General features: G+C 39.8%; 3 protein-coding genes across 5 annotated transcripts; 1 reads left to right on the top strand and 2 right to left on the bottom strand.

Annotated features, from left to right (window-relative positions):
* Nucleotides 1-715: 715 nt before the first annotated feature.
* LOC103961496 lies at nucleotides 716-6,548 on the bottom strand. Of its 3 annotated transcripts, none has more exons than XM_048571911.1 (9): nucleotides 6,393-6,548; nucleotides 5,025-5,788; nucleotides 3,449-4,548; nucleotides 2,947-3,190; nucleotides 2,584-2,790; nucleotides 2,087-2,260; nucleotides 1,726-1,923; nucleotides 1,500-1,613; nucleotides 716-1,282 (listed from the first exon to the last, which is right to left on the bottom strand). In XM_048571911.1, the coding sequence occupies exons 2-9, from the start codon at nucleotides 5,706-5,708 to the stop codon at nucleotides 953-955; spliced, it is 3,051 nt and encodes a 1,016-aa protein (XP_048427868.1). In that variant the 5' UTR covers nucleotides 5,709-5,788; nucleotides 6,393-6,548; the 3' UTR covers nucleotides 716-952. The 3 variants fall into 3 exon arrangements, with proteins under 3 accessions (XP_048427868.1, XP_048427869.1, XP_048427870.1); XM_048571912.1 differs by having other exon boundaries at nucleotides 5,025-5,785; nucleotides 6,393-6,544; XM_048571913.1 differs by lacking the exon at nucleotides 6,393-6,548 and adding an exon at nucleotides 6,255-6,371.
* Nucleotides 6,549-7,473: 925 nt separating this feature from the next.
* Nucleotides 7,474-10,592, bottom strand: LOC125471512 (NADH dehydrogenase [ubiquinone] flavoprotein 1, mitochondrial). The gene is made up of 3 exons (XM_048571973.1): nucleotides 10,435-10,592; nucleotides 8,109-9,579; nucleotides 7,474-7,732 (listed from the first exon to the last, which is right to left on the bottom strand). Exons 1-2 carry the CDS (start codon nucleotides 10,435-10,437, stop codon nucleotides 8,122-8,124), a joined length of 1,461 nt encoding a protein of 486 aa, XP_048427930.1. The 5' UTR covers nucleotides 10,438-10,592; the 3' UTR covers nucleotides 7,474-7,732; nucleotides 8,109-8,121.
* A 3,975-nt stretch (nucleotides 10,593-14,567) lies between these two features.
* LOC125471563 (ankyrin repeat domain-containing protein 50-like) lies at nucleotides 14,568-17,621 on the top strand. The gene is made up of 4 exons (XM_048572121.1): nucleotides 14,568-15,045; nucleotides 15,177-15,452; nucleotides 15,705-15,842; nucleotides 15,931-17,621. The coding sequence occupies exons 1-4, from the start codon at nucleotides 14,710-14,712 to the stop codon at nucleotides 17,473-17,475; spliced, it is 2,295 nt and encodes a 764-aa protein (XP_048428078.1). The 5' UTR covers nucleotides 14,568-14,709; the 3' UTR covers nucleotides 17,476-17,621.
* Nucleotides 17,622-17,794: the final 173 nt, after the last annotated feature.

Here is a 17,794-nt window from a genome sequence, read left to right as displayed (position 1 = left end):
TGTGAGCTCATTCAACGGCTGAGATCCAATTGCAGTTTTGCTCTTCAAAATCAAGAAGCAAAAAGAAGAACATCCATCGTTTCTTCTGTCATAAGTGGCATTTTTTTTTTTTTTGTTTAGTCAACTTCTTAATCTGAATTCAACCGATGTCGAAACTGGAAAATCTGCTTGGTAACGAAAGTTTTCGATTACGAAAGTTTTGATTTGCTTCAATATTTAGAATGGAAAATTTCGGTTTCTTGGATGTCTGTTAATTTGTTGTTCCTAACTTGAGTAATTAGATGAACTCCTTGTGCTTTTTGTACAAGTGCTTTTCTTCATATATTTCTAAGATTTCTTCATTCCCTACTCATATGTTAACTGGAAAAACTATATGCACCAGAAGGCACAATAGGTTCTAGTTCCTTGCTTGGTTTCTTTCTCGGGTTTTTGTATATTTTTCATCGTCTTGTCTCTCTTCCGCTCAGCTAGCGGCTCATGAACTTTCGTCGTGGGTATTTGCAGGTGCAAACAAGGATAACCAGACACATATGCGACTGTAGCCTGAAGTTCTTGAACTGTATTCCTGCTGCTCTGTTTCTAACTATTTCATTCGAGAAGCGGTTACTTTCTTAAACATCCTCAAGAGTCAGTTCGAATGAATCGTTCAGCATTTGCATAAGTCGTTCATAGACGAAACGCCTGCTCCCATGTTTCGAGTCCATAGACAACGAGACAAGGAAACCGAGATTATGCTTAGGTATATCATTATTCAAAAAAATAGTAGGCTTCCATGAAAGCCTATTGATTACAGCCGCTAACCCGATAGCCACTGCTCTGGAACAAACTGTTCCAACATTCATATGGTTGTACCGTTGTATAAATACTCATCTATGTACAAGCGTGAAGTAAGAGAGCCCCCCAAATTGAACAACCTTCCCAAGTATATCAGATACGTACATGAAAGGGAAGATCACTCGCTATCCTTCCAAACTTCACGGAGGAGTTGATACCTGACAGCTTTCCGACCACCCTTCCACTTCGGCTTTGAGGCTGCCAATGGACTGGGAGAAAACGGGGAATTGTCTATGATGATTGAAGTCATCGGTGAATCCAACTCATCAAGCTCATCATCACTTGTATACGATTTCTTGAGCACTGATGACCCACTCCTCGAGAAAGTTGGACTTCCCACATCTCCTATAATGCCTAGTAGTGAAGCAGCTGGAGGTGGTGAATACACTGTAGGATTTGCGTTGCATGGAAAACTTGCAGCAAACTCTGCTTCAGCTTCCGAATCCTCCTAAATAAATAAAGAGTGAAACAGATTAATGCAAAATTAAACCCTACAAAGATAAGGGTTTCTGCCCCGAGTCCATGATTCTTGTTCAGAGGATAGCCAGTTAGAGTAATAAACAATCAAGTATATATAATCAGTCCTACACCATTCATACAGGAGTGCAGTTCAGTAAAGAAGCTGGAGGGTTATGTGTGGAGATACTACACGGCCTCTTAGTTACCTCATAATCAAGAGCCTCAAAAACTGCTTCGGGAATTGGGTCTGGGCAAAACTCATCCGGAACAAAATTGTAAAGAACCCTCTTGATCAATGATGCACCAAATGTAGGGCATACCTTCAGAAATCAATGAAACAATGATTATTACAAATGGCAGGGGGTTATTATACACTCAGTGTTTTTTTTTTTTTTATTAACTGTGGGGAATGGACACAAACCCAGTATTTACCTCTTTCCGGGTGGATTTATCTGGAAGCATATCAAATGGAAGCATCGTGAGGTCACTCAAAGCATTAAGAAGACGGAAAGCTCTAAAGGATGTTTCACGCTCTTGTCCCTTGTGATCACTGAGTTCAGTATTATCATCAGGAGCATCAGTATCATCGATGCCAAATAGATCAGTAAGCCATCTGGACCAGCTTCCAATCTGCGGTCATGAAGACAAGCACAATCCTTCCTTCAATGAAATGCAAGACTACTAGTTCTTCACAAATAAAAGATTGCCTTTTCACCAGTAGTACAGAGTTGCAGCAGAAACCAAAAAACCAATATGTGACTAATAACCCACACAATGAAGTGTCCACACTCACCGCATTTTTTAGCTGTACACCAGCCCCAAAACTCAAATTTCCAGCTGGAATAGGGAGAACCTTAGAATCACTTATGGGGTCGGACACAGGATCTGTGGGCATCTCTTCAGCATTTTCACGAAGAATAGCATTGAACATAGCCACATCCAATCTATCCACTAATTGCTCCATTACCTGAAAAACCATAGATTAGCAATCTATAGGTCTGCATAAATTTTGAGGAAAGTACTAAAACCGTGCGACAGATCTTTAATTGACTTTGGAAGCATGATGTAGTAGTAAAAGCTCACTCTAATGTAGTACTGGAATTCCACCAGGAGTTCAATATATAAACTAAAACACAATATATTTTCTTTTAAACATCGGTGGTGTAGTTCTGGCCACCTATAGCATTTGCACCAAGTTTTCAAATACACTCACGCACAATGTTCTATGATAACCTTTAGGAGTTTCCAGGTGAAGTGAAAAGCTCAACATACACACATGCATAAACCTACCAAACGAGCCAGCACAGGCAAGCAGCCACACTCATGTCCACCAGCTCTTGCAGGACAAAGCCTTTCACAGACATCTTTGAAAGCCTTCTTCCACAGCTCCATAGAAAAGTTACCCTGCTCATGACTACCCAAACCATGCCTCCTTCCATTGGCTTTCCTTGAGCTTGAACCCTTTGCAGCTGCTGACTGCATATATGGAGTCATATTCTGAAGAGGGAAAAACAAGATACAGTATCAGTAATGAATAGCAAGGACTTTCTTATCTAGGCTAAATTCTTGTAGGTAGAGCTCAATACTGAAATAATGAAAAGAGATGATGACAATGCCAATAATGAAGAAAAATTGAAAATAATATGGGTTTACCTGCCACCATACAGACTCAACAATTCGGGAGAAAATCCATCCTTCAAACTTTTCCAAAGCTGCCATAAATATCTGTGGATCTTCCCAATCATCGAAACTTTCAACAGTGCTATTGTTCTCTTCCTTGTGAGGAGGAAACCCATTCTTTGGTTTCAAAACCCCCTCAGCACTAATTTTATTGCAGGATAAGGTCTGGCTGATGATAGCTCTCAACACAATTGAATTTGACAACCAGAATGTCAACCTGTTCATTGGCAACAAAACAGTGGAGTGTGAAACTAAAAGATAAATATCTTTGCATCCTGGAAGATTTATAGGACACAAAGTATCAACTGATTTGGACCATCAAAATAATTGGGATAAGGGGACACACATTTTTGACACCCATTCAAAAATAAATATATATATATATATATGTATTATATTTGGATTCATCTTGGGCATCATTTCTTGGCCAATAAATTATAATGGTGAGTTCTTTTCCATTTATTTAGCTTAGTACCTCGCAACATCATTTCCGCATGCTTTAGAAACCAAGATTAGTCCAGTGATAGCAACTCTTGCTGCATTTGCCTTCTTAGCTCGCGAGCTTGTTTTGCAAGCATGAAAATAGAACCTAGAAAGTCGCCGAGCAGGAGCGTGAATCTTATTAGTGTGGCTCCCATGCTCAGCGGCAACAGAGTAAAGGCCAACCTCAACAGCAGCAGCTTCTCTCAGTTCTTCTTTGAGCAATTCAATTGTGGACTCCAAGTCAACTTTGCTATCGGAAAAGCCGACTATTTTTTGTTCACTTTCACTTGTTGAGCTAATCCAACCGTGAACAGAAGCATCTTCAGGAGTTTCAGCTTCCCTTGACTTTTCGAGAAACTCATTATTGCTTGACTGTCTATTGTTCAGAGCTGATACTAAAGGTAACTGCACAGACTTTACATGCTTTAGTTCATTACTTTTAGCGTTACTTCCCTGAACTCCAACAACTTTCCTGCCAGGTGTAAAAGTTTCACTTCTTAACCTGACTTGCTTTCTGGTAGGATCTTGTGAAAATCTGGAAGCTAATTTGTCATCAAAAGAATATTGATTCGCCATTAGGAGATGGCCATCCTCTCGAAGGGCTTGTGAATCTGCGTTGCTTGCAAATGTGGAGTTTGTGTCCTCCTGAATAGACATACTCGAGGATGCACCTTCAGCAGCATGGGTACTGACAATATTTCCCGTGATAAGTTCTTGAGCATTTTCATGCATTCTGGCACTCCCGTTAGATGGAGTTATGTGAATTCTGTTGTCCTTAAAATTATGGTACCCAGATTCTTGATGGCTATCTTGATAGCCAAAGGATGAAGACGCTGAATGAACAGAGTGAGTGAGCGATTTTTTAAGGATTGGCATTGAGCTCTCCTTTGAACTGTTAGGCAAGGAAGCAGGATCATTTGAAGAGTTCAGCAGAATGGAGGAAGAGCCTATTGATGACAGGGGAGATGAACTTCCATTTTGGTGTTTGAATGCTTTAGCCACTGGAGTTACCCCTGTGCTTGCAGGTGCTGCCATTGACTGTACAGCAGGCTCCCCATAAGCCCTTTTACTGATTGTTGATTCTAGTCCATTCTGAAATTAATATATATGTGGCTGTTAAACAATCAGAAAATCCACAAACGAATTGGCTCAGATAAAGAAAAGCAACCCATCAGATCAAACATTGTCAGGATAGTTACTGTCCACTATTTGATTAGTGCAGAAGAAACTGACAAACCAAAGTAAATTGGCTGGATGGTTGCAAGTTTGCAACCATATTATTAGGTCGTTTTCTTTGGACATTTATATGCAAGTGAGTATGAAAATTATGATGGTGTAAGTACTTCACACTATCTGGGTTCTCGGAACTTGTATTCGAAAGCCTTAATTTCAGCAACGTGGTTTGTTCATTATACACCATGGATCTGAAACTAAATTAAATTCCACAAATCTAATTCTGCTTGATAAATTAGATGCAACTGGAGAAATCATATTTTGAAATAATGAGCAAAAAAGAAAAAAAGAAAATTGATCTAAAAGGAAGAAAATTTAAATATGGCTTCACATACCTTTTCACCGCTAGGTGATGAATTCACTGTTGTCTCAATAGCCGAGGAGTTTACAGTACGTGATGAATGCGAGGAAACATCGTCATCGGTAAAAGAGGCAATCTCATCATTGCCATCATTCGCAGACTCTGGAACAGATTCAGTTCCATCATTTTCCAGAGACACTTCTCTGGACAAGCCACTATTTGGTGTCAAGCTGGAGCCAGATTTACCACATGGCTGAATACTAACATAAAGAACCGGTTGAGCTGAACTCTTAAAATTTTTCTTCCAGTTCAGAGGAGTGCTTACATTTCTGGTTTCCACAATGATCCCGTAGTCAGCAAGATTGATCACAGCTGACCCCAAGAGTTGACCTTTAACTCCCTTGTCCTTTCGAGGTTCATACAAGTAAAACTCTAAGTTGTTCTTCAGGTAAGAGTCGCGAACTGCACTTTTTCTTGATTTCTCCTTATATAAAGTGACTGGAAGCGTGAAAGACTCGCCGAATTCGATCTTCCCATCACCAACATTGCAAATACACGATCCAGAAACCTGCTCACCATTTTCCCATTGAAGCAGGACAGATTGAACAGACTTCAAAGCCTGAGTTGAGGGCCATGGCTTTAACTCCTGCACATGGATGAGGTAATCAACATCAACGGCCGCGCTCTTCCTGCTCTTTGCTCTGATCCCAAGAACCATTGTCACGAAAAGCTCCCGGATAGCTTGTGATGGGTAGAAACAGCTTCAAACTTACAATGCTTCTACATCCATAAAACCTCCTTACATATATACACACATCACAAAATCAGATACAAATAAAGGGGGTGTATAATATATTCAAATTGTCAACCTTTTGAATGTAATTTAATACCAATAACCTAAGATGCAAGCACCCTCATGAACTTCAATAAACAATGAAGAAAATGCAAGATAAAAACAATGGGCAGTTTAAGATTTGACCATGAAAAACAAAAAACGAGTACAAACGTGGAGAGGGATTTAAATTTAATAAATTTTGGGTATCACCCACCCCACTCATTCAACTTATTTTTTATATTATTAAAAAAAAAATGGTGACAAATTCTCTGACCTCTCTCCGCGTTATATAAAATTGCGGAAGAACTTAGCAAAAAAAGAAACGGACAAAAGGGGTGATGAGAACAGCAGCAGTGAATCAATCAACAAAAAAACAAAACAAATATCAAAACTTTTTGTATCCGAGCATCGATGCAGAGACCAACTTACTACTCCTACTAGATCCCAAAGCAGTGAAGACGAACAGAATTTTGAAACCATGCAACCAATGGAAACAAATTTGAAGGAAAAACTGGGAATTGCAGGACAGTTTGATGGAGATCAAAGAAAGAATGTGAGTAAACTTACAGCGGGCGAATGGAGAGGAGTGCAGAAGAAATGCGAGACTGCGTCTGGGTTCGGCTGTGTAGGTGTATGTTTTTTCAGGTTGTACGTTGCGTCAGAAGGTGAAAAATTGAAAGGGGAATGGCGTGCGAGAATACGGAAAGAGGAAGGAAAGGTCGTTGGGGAAAAAGGAACAATCGGAAAAGGATGGATGATAACCGCGTTGTTCGGAAAGGAACTGTCTCTCTCACTCACCTCATCCAATCTGGGCTCATACGTCTGACCCGCTTGAGCACGCCAACGGGTTGCGCCATTCTATTGGGCCCTCCTATGGTGAAGGCCGTTCCGATTTAGATCCAAAGTCAAAATTTTTGTCCAACTCTCACGTATACAACTCTCCGTTAATTGTTATCACTTTAGACTAAGTTTATTTTTTAGTCTCTCATATGAGATTTATGATTTAACAATTAGCAAAAATTTAACGTAACTTTCAATTTTCAATATTAACAAACTTACTCCAAACTTTTAAATCTTAATTTTTTTACCACAAAAGTTATCTTCTGACTTACTCTCAGCACGAGGATTGTTTTGTTTTGTCTTTTGGCCATTGTCTAATAAAGAGACAGCTCATTGAATGGGAAATGTTGAATTTGGGGAAGCTCAAAATTTCTTCTTTCCACGCGTCACTCTTCTAGAACCTACAACTTACCCTTTTGAATTTTGCACAATTGTTGAATTTGGTACGAGTCCTTTGGAAACTGTACGAAAGGCACCCAACTTTACTAAAATGGAAGTTGATAAATATGCCCGGGATTGTTGCCAACACCTACTACAAACCTTCCCTTAGATATATGGATTTAAGATGCATGAAGACCACACTAACAGGGACTTGTAAGTGATGGGTTGAAAATTCTTTGTTTCGTGTTTCTTCGTAATGCTCATGAAGTGCATTTTCAATCCCCGTGTCGAATATTTTATAGTGCAATTTCTTACTAATCTAGCATGCATGCATAAAACCCTTTAAGTTTTCGTACCCGTAAATTTGAGGTTTCATGTTGTATTCATGAAGGTATATCTATCCATATCATTACATAAAGCAGGGAAGTGAGAAACAAAAATTTATTAACAAAATTCCAACTGTGTAAGGGAAAACAAAGATCTGGAAACACAACATAAATATCCAGCCCAGACGCATCAATAACGAATCATAGTTTCTCTGGGACAACGATGTCATACAGTTGATACAGTTCAAAAACAAACAATAGCAGCCGGACCACCAGCTGCCTCCCGATTCACCTATCCTCCCGAAATCTGGGACACGTGCTTCATTTTATTCCATGACTTCAACTACTACAAGCGTTAACCTACACAGCACAAAAATCCTTATTAAACCCAGTGATAAATGTTTCAGTACCTAAGAACATACAGAAGCATTTGCCAGCAGCTTCCCTAAAAGCAAAACATTTACCACACAAACCAGAAGGTTCGGCCATGACACTAAATATACTAAGATGAGAGTAACAGATTTCATCAAGTTCACTAAACACAGAAACAGGAATGCTAGTTAATCATCCACCTAGTTTTCCGAGTGTTCTTAACTTGATATTAAGGTCAACATTGCCAGTCAAGATCTCACACAATTCACCGTCTTAGTTTGAAGTTACTAGTATTGTTTTTCTCCTTTTCTTATTTTTAGGAGTTGAATGAAGAAAAGAATACAGGATAGATACAAGAAGCAACCTGAGAGAAGCACTTAACCAGCTGCCTCCAGCAATTCCTTCTCAGCACGCTCCCTGATCCTCCTCTCAAGCTCTGGCCTGAAATGCCTTATTAAACCTTGCACAGGCCAAGCAGCAGCATCACCCAAAGCACAGATTGTGTGCCCCTCAATCTGCTTGGTCACCTCCTGAAGCATGTCAATCTCTTCCAGCTTCGCATTACCAACTTTCATTCTTTCCATGATCATCCAAAGCCATCCTGTCCCCTCCCTGCATGGTGTGCACTGCCCACAGCTCTCATGCTTGTAGAAGTAAGAAAGCCTTGCAATTGCATCGACAATGTCAGTCGATTTATCCATCACAATAACAGCTGCAGTTCCCAATCCTGACTGGACAGCCTTCAGTGCGTCAAAATCCATCAATACATCATTACATATGTCCTTGGTAAGCAATGGAACGGATGAACCACCTGGAATTACTGCAAGTAAGTTGTCCCATCCACCCCTCACACCTCCACAGTGCCTCTCTAGTAACTCTTTCAAGGGTATGCTCATCTCCTCTTCAACAGTGCAAGGCTTATTCACATGTCCCGAAATACAAAACAATTTTGTTCCTGAATTGTTCTTTCTCCCAAAACTGGCAAACCACTCTGGTCCACGCCTTAAAATGGTGGGAGAAACAGCCACCGTTTCCACATTTGTAACGGTGGTGGGGCAGCCATATAATCCTGCATTAGCAGGGAAGGGAGGCTTCAATCTTGGCTTCCCCTGTTTCCCTTCAAGGCTCTCTAGAAGAGCTGTTTCTTCACCACAAATATAAGCCCCAGCACCAAAGTGGATATGGACATCAAAATCATAACCAGATCCACATGCATTTTTTCCCAGTAATCCAGCTGCATAGGCTTCATTTCTGGCCTTTACAAGGTTTAACCGTTCATTCACATATTCACCTCTTATATAGATGTAAGCAGCACTAGCCCTCATCCCAACACCAGCAATCAAGCAACCCTCTAAAAGTTTGTGTGGGTCATGGCGCATAATTTCCCTGTCCTTACAGGTTCCAGGTTCACTTTCGTCGGCATTGACAACGAGATAGGACGGACGGCCATCAGATACTTTTGGCATAAAAGACCATTTGAGGCCAGATGGGAAACCAGCACCACCACGTCCACGGAGGCCAGACTTTTTCATTTCATTGACAATCCAATCAGCACCTTTAATAACTAGATCTTTTGTTCGGAACCAGTCACCTCGTTTCATGGCACCTTTGAGAAATGGGTCGTGCAACCCATATAAGTTGGTGAAAATTCGGTCTTCATCTTTCAAACCACCAAAATGGGTTTTTTCAGGAGGTGGGGGAGGTGGTGGAGGTTGAGGAGTAGTAGACGGTGCTGCACCCTGAGTGCTAAATGATCTAAACCCTAGGCCCCACTTCGCACCATGATGACGAGCTAAAGCTGCTCTCTGCAGAGAAAGTATACCCTTGATGGGTGCCTACGAATTAACAAAAAATAAGACAGATCAGTTTATTTCTTCAAAATGACCTATGCCTGTAATATCTACTCTTCAGAGCTAAGAAGAAACAAAATACACTTGAAATAAAACAACTTCTCAGAAATGTGCATGAAAAATCCAACATAAAATTACACAACCGGAACCATGATGTAACATTGGTGTTATAACAAAGCTGTGGCATATCCACTACATTCATTTCTTATAGATTCTACATTCCACGAAGAAGGCAATATGGGCACCCGCGCTAGACGAATTACATGTGATTTACCCATTTCAACTCAGCATCTCTAGAACTATCTTAAGTTTAGACCTGGAAGAGAGTCTCACACAAAACTGAACCTAGGCCCTGAATTGAATTAATCTAAGAATCCAGCGGCGAATCCCTACTATATCTCAAACCAGCTTTTAGCCAAACAAAAACGGTAATAATGAGGTGATAAATATATAGACTGCAAGGCTCCTAATCCATTTGAAACCTAAAGTCAAAACCATTCTCCAATCAAGCCTAATAAAAAGATGGTCTCAGCTAACGAGAGATGGAAAACGTATCGAAAACCTAACTAACCCATTCAAAATTCAATTTTCTATCGCTTTCGTGCTATGTTCCTCAATTTTCCCACCAAACAAACAGATACGAGACAGGGAAAAATAAGAAAAATCCATATCAGATCTACTAAAACCCAATATTTCATAACAAATTAACATATAAAACAATGACGGATTGACGAAAACACAAAAGCGGAGCTGAATGTGAAACCTAGGGCAGTGCACGATAAGCTCAAAAAATTAAAATTCAGCCAGAAATGCGCGCAAATTGAGATGTCGGCTGCGTACCATGGCGGGCTACGGCGGACGAAGCTTGATGCGTCGCCGGATCAGGTAATCGACGAGAACGAGACTGGGAGAGAAGGAGAGAGAATCCTCGGTTGGGAAATGAACGAGGGAGCCCCACCTCGCGAAACCTGGTATGCGGAAGAGGGTAAAATGGACCTTCGATGATTTAAAGCGGCCGGTAGTGAACGGTCGAGATTAAGCGAGTATGTGTGATGAGGCTATATAACACGTAGATGCAATGCTGTTTCTATGTGGTCCATGGATCAACGGTTGTGATGTGGTCCTAGTTTTACGTCCTTTTCATCTTCAAATTTTCAATTGGGTTGGGCTTTTAATTTTAGATGAATCATGGGTATATTCGTGGGCTTCGGGTTGAACGGGTTGGTTTTTAAAAAGAGTGTTATTATGTCCACTCGTTTTGATTTTTCAATTTTTTTATTGTATTTTACATTCTCAATACGTCTTTTTACATGTAGTTTCATTTAAGCATGAAACAGGAACAGCACGTATTGCATGATGTGAAGGCACATTCGCCTTTTGGGCTAAACACTTGGGTTAACTTGACTTTAATGTCAAAAAATAATTTGAGGTTCTATCATAAAACAAATTGATAATATAAAAAAATAGTTCAGCTCTCTAAAAGCACATCCCAAATTCCTTTATTCTCCGATGTGCAATTCACACTCTCAATGCCGTTAACTAATGCACCATAACTAAATTTGTAGATCAATTTATCCGGCACAAGATTGTTCATGTGTCCTAATTTTCGTGTAATGAACAAGAAAATAATTTACTTGTTCAAATAAGATACCATGTAAACTTGACATACATTGTTGTTTCATTTTTTGTTTTTTTAATAACTTAAAGTGTGCGATGCAGTGGTTACCTAATACATCATATGTTTGGCGCTCTTCATTATCGATTTGCTTCTCACTTGCATGATAGACATCCACACGAAAAAGAGTAAACTTGATTACATTGCTGACACGTCATTTCGAGATACAATGGTTGTTTAAATTTAATTAAGGAAAATTAATGAAAATAGCTTAAAACTTTGAGTTTTAACGATAATGACAAAATAAATGGTAAAATGAATAGTATTATGATTGACTTTTTAGTGTAAAAATATAATTTTTCATTAAACTGAACAGTATAGAAAATTTTTTGTTAAAGTTCCATTTAATTAATCAACACTAAAGCCAAGGAGGAACTTTAGGCTTCCGTTGGAGATGGGTGTTTTTGTGAGCTAAATAAGTCCACCATTTGTTTGGAACCCTGTCCCTAATTAAGTGGGTAAGTATCAAAGTAGGCAGCCATCCGAATCCCAAATTAAGCGAATCTTATGGTTAACCAAATAATTAACCTGGGATAAGCGGCAGGCCACCAATTTTGTGACCTTGTAAGACAAGACAGCGACTTCTGCAAAACAAGTAAGCAACCAACTGTCTTTTTTCCGAATTTAATTAGTGTTAATTAAGATCATAAAGTTCTGTCTTATTCCAAATATGATTAGTGTTAATAAAGTTATCACGGTGGGTTATTATCGTTGAAAATATTATTGTAACTGTGGCTACATTACAAGAACAAGAGCACTTGAAATGCAGGCCAAATCCGGCTTTTAGAAGACCTCAAGTTGTTGGACTGTGGGGACATGGAAAGTCTAGGGTTTATTATCTCGATGAAATTAAGGAGGATCATTTGGTTGTATCGATAATCACTTTTAGACTTTTAGTTTAGTTAGGCTTGAGATTGTTTTCGTAAAAAACAATCATGTTCATAATCATACTGTTATTGGATGGACAACAGAAAAATTCATATTAACATTGCTTTTAACTGTTCCTTTCGGGTCATTTTTTTAGATCATATTTATAAACTACATGATGACGGTTGATAGTTGAATTCTTTATTTAAATCATTCAAAATGAAATACAACTATCAATTGTTCCATCATTTGGTTTAAAAACATGGTTTCGTTGGCATTTTTTATCCAAAAAATATATTCTCAAATGGATAATGTTAGGAATACCGTCTATTTAAACATATTTTGTAAACTATATGACGTGATTGTTGATGATTGGATTATTGTTAAAGTGTTGATTAACACGCGGATCTTTTATTGGTGATACATCACATAGTTTACAAATTAAATTAAAAAAATTAATTTACTTAGCATTACTCTTTCCTAATGGGTCGACTAAGCTCACATATATGTAACCCTTTTCTTGATACAATAGTAGAAAAAAGGAGAAATCAAACTTATGACCTTCGGTTTAAAGATAAATAAAATTAACCACTTAAATTACAAAATATGCAACTTTTTAGTGGCATGCGTGTGTAGTAGCTTGTATTTGTGGGTGGCCAGTTATTCGATTAAGCAACACAAATTGGGTTGGTTAGAAATTGAGTTGATGGTTGAATCACGATAAATCAGTATAGTTTAAAGTCGGTTCAAATTGTAATGAATATGTTGATCACGTGTAACGCCTAGAAGGACATCTGAATCTCATTTATGATTCCTTCAATACAAATGGATAATCCAATTTTCTTTTCCGTTACAAAATATTTTATTTTTATTTCTGTGAAATAAAAAAATAATCCAATTTGGTTGCCTATGTCCAGCTACTAATCTTTCTTTGTTTGTTTCGATCGTTTTGATATGGGATTTTTTTTCATTTTTTTATTATAAAATTTCAAAGTGAGAGGATGAGTCTTGGTGCGACAGAAATGTTACTTCTTTTTTACCGAAAATGGTCACGAACTTGAGTTGTGAAAACAATTTCTTTGCAAAATAAGAATAAGGTTGTGTACTATAGATATTTTTCCTATTCCTCACAAAATGTGTCACATCCCGCCCCGGGGCGGATCACTTCCTGGGCCCGGTCCACCACCGTAGCACGATATTATCCGCTTTGGGCTTACCATTCCCTCACGGTTTTGTTTTTGGGAACTCACGAGCAACTTCCCAGTGGGTCACCCATCATGGGATTGCTCTAGCCCCCTTCTCGCTTAACTTCGGAGTTCCTACGGAACCCGAAGCCAGTGAGCTCCCAAAAGGCCTCGTGCTAGGTAGAGATGTGAATATACATTTAAGAATCACTCCCCTGGACGATGTGGGATGTTACAAAATGTGGAACCTTATTAGTTTAAGGTCGTCCTTTGAAATCTCAGAATGATTTTTATCATCATTCTACTCATTCCCTCCTATTTTTTCTTTGATTACCAACATGTTGTTGTAGTCAATTAATATAAATAAATAAAATAAAATAAAATAAAAACTCATACTAAATTAGATAGCTTCTATAAAACTAATTGATTGTATCGAATTCGGATAATCATTTCCTTAAAAAGATTTAATTCAAATGATCTCACCCATTCTCTTTGATAGACAAATGATCTCACCCATTAATTCTAATAATTGTGCCAGCAAACAGCAAACGTTGTGTGAAAAGGCTAAAGAGAATGAAAAAAATCCCAAATCAGAACGATGAAAACAAGAATGATTTGGAGCTGGACATTAGCAAGCACATTTCAAAGCGTAACAATCATACCGCTACACAATGTAATTGATACACGAGTCATAAAATAAATTTATTATATAATTGACATACTCCAATTATAATATTAATAAATAAATATACGTGCTCATTACTCATTTAAGTAGATTAATAACACGATGGTATGATATTTTACTATAATTAAAGTTGGACGGAAATGCCTTTAATTCTTTTGAACCTCACTAATAATTAGTTCCACCATTCAGAATGTGAGATACTTCAGATTTTAGCGGTAGAAAATATTTACTCAGTAAAGAGGAAGAAAACTTGTTGAACAAGATCAAGTCATCGTCAAATATATTTTGGTCACCTTGGTACACAACCCCAAGAGGACATATGTCTCTCTTCCCTCTCTTTCTCTCTCTAATATCTCTCTCACACCAAAATGGGAAAGAGATTTTTTCGGATCCATTCTTTTTAATTCATTAAATCAGTAAATCAGTATCATTGAAATTTGATTCAACGGTTACAAACATAAGTTTATTTTAAAAATTATATAATAACTGTAACAGTTTGATCAAATTTAAATAGCATAAAACATTGATTCGGTGGATTAGAAAAAAAGGATCAGATGCCTTTTCCGCCAAAATTCCAACCCACTGTATAAGCAGACCAAAACAGAGCTCTCTCTCTCCACCTATATACCCAATCACAAAACCAACCACGAAGCTCTCCAGACGTTTCACTCTTCGGAGGTTCCGCAAAACGAAACGTTTCGGAAATGACGGTGTTTGGGAGCTCCGCCACGGCTTACCTGTCCGGCGGGAAAGCGCACGCGCACGTGTTTCCGATCGACTACGAGGCCGAGGTTTCGCAGCGGTTGGTGGACGCCGCGCACGACAACGACTCGAAATCGGCGGGGGAGTGTCTGGGCGATCCTTTCGTGGACGTGAACTTTGTCGGAACGGTGTGCTTGAAGTCGAAGAAGACGGAGATTGTGGCGCAGGGCGAGTCGGCGCACGAGGTTCGCGTCGAGTACGAGGAGTTCAAGACTCAGATCACTGCCTTGTTCCTCGCCGCTCACTCTGGGAATTTGGCGCTCGTTAGGAAGCTCCTGGTAACGTAATTCATGCAAATTTGCAAATATTTGAATTATTAAATTCATATTATAATTTCTCTTTTGCTTAAATTTAAAGCGAAGAACTTCGAATTTCTCTAATTTTAGTTTTGTAAATTTTCGCGTGACAGAGTTATGGAGCAAATGTGAATCAAAAGCTGTTCCGAGGCTATGCAACAACAGCAGCAGTAAGGGAGGGGCATTTGGAGATACTGGAGGTGCTCATCAATGGCGGTGCGTCTCAGGAGGCATGTGAGGAGGCCTTGTTGGAGGCAAGCTACTTGGGGAGGGCTAGGTCCGCCGAGATGCTCATGGGATCTGACATGATCCGCCCTCAGGTGGCGGTGCACGCTCTTGTTTCTGCTTCCTGCAGAGGCTTTGTTGATGTAGTTGACACACTCATCAAGGTAACTTTTAATCATAGACTAATCGAAAAATCCATCGTGGTTTTATGTCTCAATTAGGGCTTGTCTGAGAATGCTTATGTAGGAATAACCTGAGTCTGCATTGCCGAAAACATGATCCTTAAACTATATTGACAACATAATTAAGTGTGAAGTACAAACAAGGTTATCGTCGCCCAAAAGTGTATGTGTTTTTTTAATCGCTTGAACATATAAGCTTTGTTCCATGACAGTGATGCTATTGATTGGTGGCAGTGTGGGGTGGATGCGGATGCAACTGACAGGGCGTTGCTTCAATCGTCCAAGCCATTTCTATACACTAATGTGTACTGTAATGCGCTTGTTGCCGCCATTGTTAGCCGGCAAATTTCTGTAGTCAGACTCCTCTTGCAGGTTTATCCCTAATTCATCGGCTAGTATGCGTACCTTTATGGTTATGCACTTCTATCTAACGTTGTGTACCTTATGGAACGAATAACAGGCTGGAGCCAGAACAGATATAAAAGTGAGTCTTGGGGGCTGGTCCTGGGATGTAAATACAGGAGAAGAGATTCGGGTGGGTGCAGGACTAGCCGAGGCTTACAGTGTGACCTGGTGTGCTGTGGAGTATTTTGAAGCCAGCGGTGCTATCTTGCGCATGCTCTTGCAACACCTCTCTCCTAACATTCCTCACTTTGGGAGGACTCTCATTCACCACGCCGTATTATGTAACAATGAAAGAGCGGTAGAGGTTCTGTTAAGTTGCGGTGCTGATGTAGAAGTTCCAATTAAGACAACAAATTCAGAAACTGACTGCCCTGTTCACATGGCGTCACGACTTGGAGTAAATAAGGTTCTTCAACGATTGGTTAGTGCTGGGTGCAATATCAACTCTCGGACAGAATCTGGAGAAACTGCACTAATGACCTGTGCTAGATATAAACACCAGGAATGCCTTAAAATCCTGGCTTCAGACGGTGCTGATTTTGGCCTGGTGAATTCTGCTGGTCAGAGCGCAAGCGTAATAGCAGAGTCAGCAAGGTGGACTCTTGGCTTCCGACAAGCAGTTGCAGACGTGATTCGATTTGGTGAAATTGTTCAATCAAGCGATGCATCAATATTTTCTCCTCTAATGCTTGTGACTCAAGCAAACGATGTTGAGGCCTTGAAGAAACTGATTGAGGGAGCAGACGTTGATCTCAATGAGCAAGATGAAAAGGGATACTCAGCTGCCATGATAGCTGCAGAGGGTGGTTACCTGGAAACTTTCAAATTGCTTATCAATGCTGGGGCTGACATAAACCTGCAGAATAAATGTGGTCAGACGGTGATGGAACTATTCGTTACAAACCAAAGCAGTGAAGAATTTGAAAAGTTGTTTCTTAAGAATGCTGCACCTCAAAAGGTACTTGATAGTCCTATTGAGTTTTGTGGGACTCTACATCAGGCAGTACAGCACAGCGACACAGATTTCGTTCTTACATTGATAAGCAGGGGTTCTGATGTGAATGCTTCTGATGCCGATGGATACACTCCATTGATGTTAGCAGCAAGAGGAGGCCACGCTACGCTGTGCGAGCTTTTGATTACTTCAGGGGCAAAATGCGACATTGCGAATGCAAGACACGAGACAGCCCTCTTACTTGCAAGGAAAAGTGGGATTAAAAACGATGCAGAGAACGTGATATTGGATGAGCTTGCAAGAAGCCTTGTTCTTGGTGGGAGTCGTGTGAAGAAGCACACAAAATGCGGTAGAGGATCTCCACATCGAAAAGTGCTGAAAATGGTTGGGGCTGCCGGGATTTTGCAGTGGGGGAAGTCGAGCAAGAGAAATGTGATTTGCAGGAGGGCGGAAGTCGGGGCTAGTGACTCGTTCAGATGGAACCGCCGGAGGAAATTCGACACTGACGAGCCGGGGCTGTTCCATGTGGTGACTACAAAGCACAAGGAGCTGCACTTTGTGTGTGAAGGTGGGATCGAAATGGCTGAGCTCTGGGTGAGAGGGATCAAGCTTGTGACAATCAAAGCTGTTTTTGGCAAGCTTTGAGTGAAGTTGGTGTGTGCATTGGAGATTTGTTCAATTACATTATACTTTTTGTTGTTTTTTTTTTTTTTTACTTGAACTCTTATTACTTAGGTAGTAACTTTCCCACAAAGGTCTTTAAACTCAGTAAATACGTAAGTTTCTGGGCATTTCTTTCCACTCTACGGGAAAGTGAGATTTGAGTTCACAACGACGCAATTATCAGGCGCGTGCTCTAGCATTGAGTTAATAGCATGCCGTGCGGCCTCCTACTGGAGGTCTACCATGCCAAAAGTGACGTTGAGTTCGAATTTTAGGAACATAGCAAAAACCAAAAAAGCTA

Source organism: the organism of the source record quoted next, unplaced genomic scaffold, assembly GCF_019419815.1.
Source record: "Pyrus x bretschneideri cultivar Hongxiangsu unplaced genomic scaffold, Pyrus_bretschneideri_v1 Contig6, whole genome shotgun sequence".
Classification (NCBI taxonomy): domain Eukaryota; kingdom Viridiplantae; phylum Streptophyta; class Magnoliopsida; order Rosales; family Rosaceae; genus Pyrus; species Pyrus x bretschneideri.
This window is presented reverse-complemented; position numbering and strand designations above follow the sequence as displayed.

Coding starts and splice junctions, on each gene's coding strand:
- LOC103961496 (XM_048571911.1), bottom strand. CDS start 5,708: ATGGTTCTTGGGATCAGAGCAAAGAGCAGGAAGAGCGCGGCCGTTGAT. Junction 4,549..5,024: donor CATCACCTAGCGGTGAAAAG/GTATGTGAAGCC, acceptor TATTAATTTCAG/AATGGACTAGAATCAACAAT. Junction 2,791..2,946: donor TTGAGTCTGTATGGTGGCAG/GTAAACCCATAT, acceptor TTCCCTCTTCAG/AATATGACTCCATATATGCA.
- LOC125471563 (XM_048572121.1), top strand. CDS start 14,710: ATGACGGTGTTTGGGAGCTCCGCCACGGCTTACCTGTCCGGCGGGAAA. Junction 15,046..15,176: donor CGCTCGTTAGGAAGCTCCTG/GTAACGTAATTC, acceptor TTCGCGTGACAG/AGTTATGGAGCAAATGTGAA. Junction 15,843..15,930: donor TAGTCAGACTCCTCTTGCAG/GTTTATCCCTAA, acceptor AACGAATAACAG/GCTGGAGCCAGAACAGATAT.